The sequence below is a fragment of the Pygoscelis adeliae genome, unplaced genomic scaffold (genome assembly GCF_000699105.1).
Source record: "Pygoscelis adeliae isolate BGI_AS28 unplaced genomic scaffold, ASM69910v1 Scaffold60, whole genome shotgun sequence".
NCBI lineage: Eukaryota > Metazoa > Chordata > Aves > Sphenisciformes > Spheniscidae > Pygoscelis > Pygoscelis adeliae.
In genome coordinates, this window is record NW_008823954.1 from 1,423,909 (window position 1) to 1,435,154 (window position 11,246).

An 11,246-nucleotide genomic window follows, 5' to 3' on the forward strand; every position below is an offset into this window, starting at 1 on the left:
AAGGCTGAGCCTCGGCCGCCCGCTAGCCAGCTGAAGGCACTCGCCTAGCGCCACATGGCTTTTTATTCCGCAAATAAAACTCAACAGTTAAAACAAGTGCGCTTGCTTGGGGGCAGGAGGGGATACCCGGGCGTGGTAACAAATAGTCCCCTAAAGCAGCCACGCACGGAGAAGCACTGCAGGGGCGGCTGTATTCTTCTCGCGTACAGTATCGCCATATGTGTTTAAAGGGCGCCAGTTGCCAGCGCACACAGCTCCGCTCTGTCTATTTTAAACCAGACCTATTCCTAGTTCTGAGGAAAAGGAAGAAAATCCCTACAGGCGCCCGCAGGCCCCGTGCTCCACGGTCCACGGCCATCACCTCGGGCAGACGCCACTTGCAAAGGGCTCTCGTCGTCCACGCGTGAGGCAGCTCCCGACCCCAGCAAAGCTCCAAACGAGCGGAAGGGACACCAAGAACGGCGTTTCCAGGCTCTCCCAGCCACGTGCCTCAGGCATCGTCCTCAGAGTTGACACAAGCAGACCAGGGAGGGAGAACCGGTCCCGGTGGCCGAAGCGCTACCGCAGTCCCTGTTGCAGCGGGGGTAGCTTGCCTGGCCCGCGAAATGTCCCGTTTGTCTTGGTTCTGAAGAATTCCCCGAGAAAAATCCCATTGTGGAGTCGCATTCCATCTTGGAATCGGATCTTCTCAGTAATACAGAGTTACATTTGAATGTTTAATTTATCGCCCATTTTCAAAAGGGACAAAGACCACAGACGCTTCCTGAGCGGCTCCGCGTCCCTCCGGTTAAATAATTCTCCGTAGCAACCTCCTCCCACATGCAAAAACACAACGTTCCTCTCTTGCCCCATTTCCACAAAGATCCTCAGCACTTTTCTGGGCTCGGTTTGTCCTCCCTCACGCAGGAACCCTTCACCTTAGGTACTGCCTTTGCCACCGAGGAGGACTTCTTTTGAAACCAGTCAACACCACGCGTCAAGAAATCCGTTAATGCTGCCCTTCCTAGCCGCACTGCTACAGCGGCCGTCCTTGCTCATTTTCCCACTGATTAAAAGAAACCCAAAACCCAACAACTTTTGAAGTTGTTTTTTTTTTTTTTTCTGCAGGGGAAGGGGGAGGAAGAGAGGGGAAGATTTATGGGAGCTATTATGAGCAGCTTTATTTTCATCACTCCTAGTTTAAAAGGAATTTAGTTACAAAAGAATGGATTCTTTTCCTAATACTCCCTTGCTTTGCTGGAAACAGAATCATGCTGCCAGCCAGAGATCAGGAAATTAAAATGACTGCGCTATTTTTAGCATCATTAAGAAAAAAAGGCAATTACATTTCTAAAATTCTATTGTTGTTTTAATAAGCTGTTACTAAGAGGGTGTTACACATTAGGGCTCTTTAAAATACTTGCGCCTTGACCGTGCTCCTTTAATTATCGCGTTGCCCTGGTACACATGCAGGCAGAGGAATTCTGTCACAGTATCCGCTCACGCATTCTCAGCCATTTGGCTATTACGTCAAAGCAAAGCTACCAAATCACGTGCGTGCGGGGAGGGAAGGAATCGCCAGAGCCCGTTTTGCTGGGTTATTTAATGCCAAGGAAGGGCAGTCAGGTTATAATCGAGGGTAATTAACACCGCCCATACCCCAAATCCTCTTTACATTCAAGTCACATGACAACCTCAAGGAAATGAAAGATTCTTTGCTGCTATTGAAACAGCAAACAGCATCTCCAGCTGACCCCCGTAATGAGAAAATAACAGCTCCTGTGCACGTAAGGTTTTAGAAGCAGGATTTTGTCTACGCAGCTCCTGCAGGGAAAGCTCACAGGCACACCCGAGGCCTTCGCCTACCTTCAGGGTTGTTTTTTTTTAAAGAAAGGTAATGCTTCGGGCACAAGGGCTTGGTCAAGACAAGGTCTAGATGATTCAAAGGACCAGAGGCGTGTTACGGAGCTATTTGCTGAGCTCGGTTGTCGCTGTGGCTGGTAGTTGGCCTGAAGAGTCGTGTAACAGGGAACATCCACATTTCAGAACGCAGCGATGCCTTGTTAGTACTGGCAACAAAGAGGCCAATTACTTAATAGGCCAAGAGGTCCCATGTTCCCCCCCCAATGTCAATATTTGAAGTAAAGGGATTTTTTTACTTATTACATAACATCCTTTTGATGAAAGAAGGAAAAAAAGCGATAACCCTACCTAGAAAAGTAATGGCAGGAAGACACGTTTAGCTCCATGCAGTTAGGATCCGCAGGCAGCACCACGGGGGTTCAGCCGCCGCAGAGACGCAGCCCTCCCTCCCTCCCTCCCACCCTTCCTTGCAGTTGTCACGCAAGTGCTTCACAGCTGGCAGCCAGGGAGCCCCTGGACCAGGCTGCTTAAGACTCCGAGGTCTGATGAAGCCCGTCCAGAGCTTGGCAGGCACACAGTAGCAGGACACGTCTCCTCCCCCCCTGCAGGGAAGCTCGCCCTTCTAGCACGTGCTCTGGTCTCCAGTACTGCCAGGCGATCTCCTTCTACCGGACAAGTACTTTAAAATCTATTTAGGTAAGAAACACTGCACTTTTCTAAGGGTTCTGCCTGGGTTTCATTTGCCGGTGAACAGAAATCGTTACCACGCAAGCAAGGCTGAGTTCTTCTGGGCTACCCAACTGTACCCATTACCCTGGTCTGAATTAGCAGCTTCAGGGCAATGTCCCGTCCCCGCTCTGAAAGTACCAGAAAGGCAGCGGCGCTGAACTGATCTGAGCACCGGCAGCATTTGGCATTCTCCCCAGAGCTGTCTGAGCAAACAAGGCAAAGGGGAAAAAGCCTGTCCCTGCCTCTCTCCACCTGCCCAGTGACTCAGAACAACTAGAAATGGCAGCTTAACTCTCATTGCTGCCAGAACGCAGACCAATATACCCAGCAGTCAGAGTGAGGGCACCGGGGGTGCCAAGAAAGTAAGTATGCTCAGCCGTTTTTGGGGGTGGGGGAAGGGACGGGGACACTCGTATCTCTATAGCAACCCCTGCCTGGCCGATCCTGCTAAACGATCGGGAACAAGGGCTGCTCTAAAATTAGATCTTCTAGGGGTCCCTGCACCAGGGGCAGTAACTCCGAGACAAAAGAAATCATTCAAACTTCATTTCCCTCTACCTTCACCGAACAACTTTTGTTATCTTAGAAACTTCCAGGAAAGAAAAAAATACGTATAAACCTTCTGCATTCGTAGTGCGATAATTCGGGCGGCCTGACTGAGAGCAAGTGATAAATTCTGGTTGAAGCTATCAAGTTCCAGGTACAAAAAAATCTGCATGTCATGCCCTGCTTTTAAAGAAATACGGAATTTAACATGGCTGATAATGGCTCTGGCATGGGTTTCCCAGTCAGGAACAAGAGGCAACTGCTTATTCAGGTAGAATTCCTTTGAGAGAGTGGGTTTGCTGGAACCAAAGAACCAGTTTGCTCTGAACATCTTGGCAAACGGCACCCACATTAGTAAAAATTAACCAGCAGCTGTGTAAGGGAACCATGGTGCAGGGAAGAAGACATACAGATACTCTCGGGACTGCAAAAAGCTTGGAAGAGAAACCTGACAGAATTAATAGCTGGGGGGAAGAGAGGGAGGAGCAGCCGAGATAGCTGTAGGACCAGTCATAGCTAGAGCCAGCTGCAGCAGGAAGAAATGACTTTTAAGGGAAGGATGATCACAACTTGTCTGCTTGTTTTCACTCTTATCCAAAACACCTAAACAGCTGGAGCAGGTAGAAGAGGCATTTAAGCCAAAGAGGAGTTAGAGGAATCAGTACTAACCTCAGGGGAACAACTGAAATCCTGGAAGGGGCACAAAACAGGCTCTGCATCCCAAGACCACACAAAGAGAATCCCGTTACTGTAGCACACGCTCTGCTCAGACTACGAAGACTTTAAGGACTACAGGGCACGCTGAACTAGGACCTAATTTAACCGTCTGAGGAGTGCACGCACTAGTAGGGAACTCAGTTCTATCTCTGCGTAAAGGCACCCGTTCCCAGATCTCTGCTGAGCCAACAGACTGCTTTTAGCTTGTACCGGTATTTGACAAACAAGCAGCCTCTGGTTTTCAGCATGCATACGGCTAATAGCCTAGAACACAATAGTTGGTTTCCAGTTACAGCAGGGAAGGCTTTAACTTATTCACAAGAACAGGATAGCGAGTCAAATAGCTTAGTAGGTTTTAGAAAGGGATTGGATGTTTGCGTGGTGAAACAGCATCCACAGCCATATTAGCTAGGATAAGGGTTACAAGCTCAGCGATCCTCACGCTACAGGACAAAATGATCAGTGGCTGGGATCACAGGCAGACAAAAGCGATAGCCATTCCCTGAAGCTCCTTGCAGCAAGGTCACATGGCCATAAGCAGACACTGTCAGAAACCAGATAACCCATTGTGCAGTTCTAGCTGGGCTAATCCTGCCTGTCCCCAGAAAGCTCCAGAGAGGCTAGGCACAGAATGAACCAGAGAGAAATCTTTGTTATAAAAAAAAAAAAAAAAACCCAAACAAAAGAAGAACCTTTATTGGTATGCATTCTACAGAACTGGTTACAAGAAAGGGCCTTGGATTAATCTGTCAGAGAAAACATGGAACAGCTGTGCTCTCCCTAGGAAGGCACCAGCCATGAGCAGGTTCCTTACAAAACAGGGCAGCATGGAGACATACTGGAGGAAGGAGGCGGGGGAGCAGACACATAGGATTGGCGCTCTGTTCCTGAATACTGATGCGTGGGGCGATTTCAAACAATTGAGAGGGAGGCCTGGTAAGAACAACCACAAGGTGTTTCCCCACACCAGAAATGGCACTTGCTTGTTACTGAGCTGATCTCCTCCATGTGTAAATACTTGCCCCCCAGAATTTCTATAGCGAGCTGGGGCAGCTCCTAGCAGAGCTTCTGAAAAGGCCAGAGACCGTAATCCTCGTTTGCTCTTTCTGATGGTCAGTTCTGATCAGGTTTCAGTTCCCACTCAGTCTGTTACTTCTCCAACCCCAAGTATACTACTGAATTTGTACTGCTTCAGGAAAAAATAATAAACCGGTTTTCAATAATAGTAAAGTCCAGAGATGTTCCAGGACCCTCTTGCCAACCCAACAGGAGGTGTAGCCATGTACGGATAGGATCACCTCTTCTTGAAGCCATACTTTTTCCTTTCGTAGAAGAGATCTGTCTTGGAACTGCCCAGGTTGACGATCTTAGGGCAACCATCTCTCTGTAAGAAGAAAAGAGGATGTAAGTTAGGAGATGGGCAAACAGAACATCATCATCACTTACATAGTTCTAGTAGGTTCTCTGTTCCCACGCTCCTCACCCTGTCCTCAACACACATTTTGAACACCTGTTTGTCTAAACTGCCCTCCAATTCTGGTTACTACCAGCAAGAGAGTGGAACAGAGAAGAGGATGGACACTTTTTTAACATCACTCTAGGACATTCTCTTCCTCGGGGTGAAGATGGAAAACAGCTCATGTAACATCAGCGGTTTAATGAAAAGGATGCTCAGTGCCTCAAGACTGGATTCTTTCTAAATTAGGATACGCAGGATTTATAGGGCCCAGAGGAATAACCTCTCCCCTCCTTAGCCAAAAAGAATCTTGTTGCTTTAGATGTCACCAAGCCGTTCTCGTGTTCAGGGACCCCTCTCAGCTGTGACAGCAGAACTGAATCTCAGATTTCCTGCATCCTGGATTGATTACTGCAGAGGCTGTATGCTCATCTTGGGAGAGGACAGCCATTCACAGCAGCTACACAGATAAGTTCTTGTACCTGAATTCCAGCAGACGGTGAGAAAAAAGCCACAAGAAAAGCAAGAAGGGGAACGGGGGAGACCCTCAGAGGTGTGGCTGCAAAGACAAATCAGAGCTGCACCTCTTGGTGTACCAGGGAACATTTGTCCATGGGCCACCTGAGCCCAGCATCTGCGTAACTCTTGAGGACAAAATGTTGTGGCTGGCAACAGCAGCTGTGAGGGGCCCAGCGGGCAGAGGAACACGTGTCCTTGGCTGTTGTGTAAGCCCAAATGGATTAGATTTAGAAAGCCTCTGGGCAGATGTCAGCCGCTGTAGAAATTGCACCCAAGCTGCCCCACTGATACCTGCTCCTGTGCAGGAGATGCAACCCGGTGGGGAGGGTCTGCATGGTAGAAATAACAGGAGAGGGGGGAAAAAGAAATCATCCCTCCCCCATATCCCTGCCACAACCCATCTCTAGCTACTGTCTCCTTATTTGATTTTGAACCTCAGTAGTAGGACTCTTCTAAGCTTTGCCTCCCACGATCCAGGGAGTCTGTGACAATCTTGACAGCATTATTGCAGGGCTCTGTTCATTCTTCCACCTCCTCCTAGGGAGGCAGCACATGAGCATGCTCCTGTCCCCAAGAAAAGATTACTTTTTGCAACTCAGAGCTGTCCTGGGTGACAAGGTGGGATTTTGGCCCTTACCCACAGATCAAAGTGGGGTGAAACAATACCTCATTCCTCCCTCCGTCAGAACAAATGAACCAAGAGTAACCAGGCCATTTGCCTCGTGCCCAACAGCATTCCACCTCCTCCCTCCATTTTCGTATTTGCTTTGTTGCTTCACGATCTTTTCCAGTCTTTCTCTGAGGATGATGGAAGTGCTGTGACTGAAACCCTGGAGTGTTAGAGCTTCAGGTATAGAGCTCTGTCCATCTGCTTTTCTTATTCACATCAGCACCAGCTACCATAATTGTGACAGGCAGCACACTTAACTTTTCTCATTCTGGGCACTTTACACCTATGCCAGCACTTTTCAATCCTGTAAGTCAATCATGTCAAATCTGCTGTTTCAGATCTGCAATTTCACATCTGCAATAATCCCTAACATGTGAGTTTGCTGGTACAGAACAACTGTCTTCACCCACAGCAGCCTTCACCCAGCTGTCAAAATACCTCAGTTCTGACTTGTCATTCTCCTGCTCCTCCAGCTCTACATTTTCTACAATCCTCCCTTGCAGAGCAGCTGGCTATTTCACACCTGAACCAGACATGATAAGCTACAGGTGAGCTTAGGTTATGAAAAATACCTGTTGGGAATCAATATAAATTGGTAAAAATAAAACCAAGCCTGTTTTACTCATGACTTACCAAGCCAGGTGTCTTGGTTCCAAAGGCAAGTGAACAAAACTACTGTTTCTCACAGCATTTCTAAAATAGGAGGCACCACCACCATCACAGCACTTATATCCACATTTAGATACTAAGAAAGATTATGGTCCTGTCAGATCTAATGACTAAATTCAGACGAGGACCTGCCCTTGTCCTGAATTTAGCTGCGGGCCTCTAGAGGAAATGTAGGCACTGCAGAGAATTAAACCAGCAACTCACTCAGCTGCGCATGTTCCTCTAAATCAATCTGAACCGTTCTCTCAGTATGTTCTCCACTGTTATTAGGGTGTGCTGGAGACGGCATTTGCAAAGCACCAAAACACAACCAACCTTTAACAGACACTCTCACAGCTATCAGGTCCGTATTCTGGGGATACTGCAACTGTAAGCATCATGTTCCTGCTCCTCCTTAAGGTCTCTTCTACTGCTTCATTTGCAGTTCTTCATGTCCTGCACTCATTGTGTTGGATATTAACAAATTCCTTACAGGGGGTGAACAGCTGCCTCATTTCACATGTGCAGAGGCTATCTTTCAGCACAAGAAGGTTATAAAAAGATTATAGCACTGACTATAGAAATAAGGGATTGTGACACCAGAAATGTTAGCAGAAAGAGATGTCTACAATATAGGGCATTCCAGAAAGGAATAAAAAAAAGTAAATCGTATTTCACTGAAATTGTACAAGAAACTTTAAACTTGTAAAACACAATTAGTAGTGCAGACACTGGACACTGAAATCTAACTTTATGTTGTAATCCAAAGGAAAACACAGGTGGTGATTCCATAGGCCTTACAGTACCGTACGTGCCCTTGGTCTGTGGCTGATAATGGACATCTAGTGAGGAGCTGCTCCTACCACTGCCTTTGCAGCGTCTGGAATAACTGACTCTGATAAAACCTAGGCTGAGAGATCTAGTAAGATAACAACTTCAAGTGGTAACTTGCAGCGTGTGGAAGAAGCAAACCATGAGTGTGCAGTGCAAAGTAGTCAAAGATCCTTTGGGATGAAGAGAGTTACAATACCTCAAAATGCTACGATATATCAAAACGCTTTGCAAACACGGGGAACTACCAACAGGGGAAGACAGGTAAGAGGTAATGAAAACCAGTGCCAATATTGGTAGCGGTACCCAAGCGGCCCACGTTCCAACACTAATTTCAGTAGCTCCAAGCCCCTTAAAGGTAAGCATGGCTACTAAACAAAGACATAACCAATTCAGCCGGAGACTGGATGACAACATACATCTTTTTCCTGGATGGTACACTCCTTGCAGTAGTAGGCATCAGACACTCCTGGACCCCCGCAGATCACACAGCGCCCTTGGTACGAGCCGTAGTTACACTCATCACATATGCGCACGAGAGTGCAGGGCCGCACATAGGAGTCACAGATCACGCATTTGCCATCACCTGCAAGTACAGCAGAGCCTTTGGTTACAGAACGTCCTTTTCTGCATCCCCACATCGAAGAGGAAAAGCTTCCTCGTCAAAGAGCTTGCCTGTACACTCAAAGACAATACAATTGAACTGCAGAAATTTATCTTGCAGGCACAGGGTGCAACTTTGTATTTGCACACAGACTTGAGAGGAACAAGGGCCAGTAGCTTGCAATATTTAAGTTTTTTTACTTATTCATGCATTCAAAATCAGAGAAGAAACCCAAAGTCACTTCTTCTGTGATTAGCCAACACCTGCTTAGATCATACCACTACTTTTACTCTAGAACTTTCCCTGAATTTTTCACTTGTGAAAAAAATGCTGGACTGACAGGACTAGTGTCCTTACCTACACAGAAACAGCAGTGTAAGCTTCTCCCACAGTGCCACATCAACAAAAGTCTAGAGTTACTATCTTTAAAGTGATGAGATAAGAGACTGTGCTTGTGGTCCCTTTAATCCTTCATCTGTGAGAAAGCCAAAGAAAGGGCAAACTGGCATCAACAGCCATTTCACAAAAGTTGTTCTTGCTTTCTCACAAGGAACTGGGTGAAATTCAAGTACTCATATCATACAGGCAAGCAGCCATCAGATGCCATTGACAGTCTCTGTTGTGCTGGACCTTATCCAAAACGCTGACCTAGGGATGAAAGGCTTCATATCCTATTACCAGTTCCCAAGGCATCTAATCCTGACTCCCACAAACAGCTCGTCTAACCTGCTCTTAAATCTCCAGCATGACAGCCCTCAACTACTACCAATGGGAATCTGTTTCACTGCTGAGTGCTCTTGAAAACAATCTTGTTGCTTCAGACTGTGCTTCTCCCCACTTCGCTTGTTTTCATACTACTTTTGAGTCACAAACTAGTCATCTCCTCATTTGTTCTGTTCCCCTACAAGGATATAATGACAGATCATACTCTTTCTTCCCTTCTACAGTTGAGCACTGGCATTTGGTTCTGTGGGTTTTTTCTGCTCTAACTCTAGATGTGTCATCCCCCCCCATTTTACATTCTCCTAGACACTGAAGAGAACCTTTCTGAAGGTGTGAAGAAGTCAGATTCCAAAAATGCAATTTTTTTCCTGCTTTGAAATGATCAGGATGATCATTTTGTATTACAGATTACAAGGAATCGATCAAGAAGTCACTGGCAGCATTTACTCTAGTACAGCATGCATTTGTGTGACAATCTATTTGAGCACGTAACTTTGCAAGTATTCATTGATTTACACTTGCAATACACAAGTAACTCTTCCCATCCCAAAGAGTGACATCAAGTTTGTGGTTAAAGCAAAAATAGAATCCAATCGCCAAATCCAAACTGTATGCTCTAACCACACCACCACGTTCTTAAGCAACTATATGTGGAATCTATACTTACATTTTTCACAAAGTCTTCCTATTGCTGTAAGAAGAAAGACAAAAAAATTATTTGAGGCAGAAGCAGGAGAAAAATAAGTAACTACAAGCTTGAATGTCAAATAATTATCTTCTGCAGTGAGCAGTCTTTTAAAAAAAGAAAAAAGTAAACCACAGAAACAGTTTGAGCATAAATACAAACATATTTATGATAAACAATATATATCCTCCTGAAGACATTTACCAAGATCAAAGTTTAGATCCACTGTGAATGTGCAATGACACCCACTGACAGTAAGAAAACCTACATTCATTATTCCATTTCAAACACAGCTAATGTACCTGACCGAAGGAAATCCTATACAGGAGTCTTGGCATAGCTTTTACACTGGTTTTAATGAGACCAAAAAAAAAAAACCAATCAGTGTTTTATTTGATTTAAGGCAGCCCAAATACATTCTTCACTTCAGACCATGAAGATAGTTAAATGTATCTTAGAAGTCTTGTCACTTGCCTAGGAAACTCACAACAATAATGTTAGTAACCTGGATAAACGCTATAAATATCAAGTTCTAAGGATCAGATGTCCACATTCGCAAAGACTAAATAGTGGTTCAGTTGTAGTTTGCGGGTTGAGGGATTCATCAGGCTGGAAATGAATTTTCAACATAGGTAGACTGTTAGCTGTATTAAGTATTCTAAAAACAAGTTTCCTATGGGCAGTGCAGCTGAATATTTTGTGTTCACAGTTCTTTCAGAAACCTGCATGTTAAACTTGCCTTTCCAAGGAGTGAAAAAAATCTGTAAGAGAGAGTTCAACTTCTAATCTTGTATGAGACTCCTTTAAGACTTAGCAAGGCAAGTTCTGACTCAAGCGACAGGAATAAAGTTCATTATCTGTATACAGGTATAACCTGGAAGATAGTTTTATCTCGCAGCCTGAAAGATGCTCCCAGCGCTGGCTGAGGCCTTCAGCTCATCCTCCTAGCGGCACTGGTACGGCCAACGCAACAGGAGCAAAGCGCATCAAAACCACGTTTTTCTGCGTACAGCCATCGCCTCCACCTGCCTCTCCCCCCACCTGAGGAACAAGAGGCTGCGGTTACGCACGCGTCAAAGCCTTCCCGCTCTACTCAGAGAGGCCCAGGAGCACCCGCACGTCAGGACCGACCCCCGGGGCAAGCACCCAGGACAGGGTTAGCGCCAGGAGCCGCCTTCCTGACCGAGCCTCCTCTCCCACCGCAGGGGAAGAACCCACAAAACACGGCAGAGCATCAAAATAGAAGTGACATAAAACAGGGAGGGAGGAGCGAGGC

At 46.1% G+C, this 11,246-nt stretch overlaps 1 protein-coding gene across 1 annotated transcript in view; it reads right to left on the reverse strand.

The window, feature by feature from the left end:
• Window positions 1-4,513: 4,513 nt before the first annotated feature.
• PHF5A (PHD finger protein 5A) overlaps window positions 4,514-11,246 on the reverse strand; it is a 12,450-nt gene continuing 5,717 nt past the window's right edge. Inside the window, exons 2-5 of the mRNA XM_009322665.1 lie at window positions 11,012-11,059; window positions 9,953-9,976; window positions 8,378-8,544; window positions 4,514-5,218 (exon numbers count right to left, since the gene is read on the reverse strand). Of these exons, the coding sequence (XP_009320940.1) occupies window positions 5,129-5,218; window positions 8,378-8,544; window positions 9,953-9,976; window positions 11,012-11,059 (329 nt within the window). The 3' untranslated portion in view covers window positions 4,514-5,128. The remainder of the gene's footprint in view (window positions 5,219-8,377; window positions 8,545-9,952; window positions 9,977-11,011; window positions 11,060-11,246) is intronic.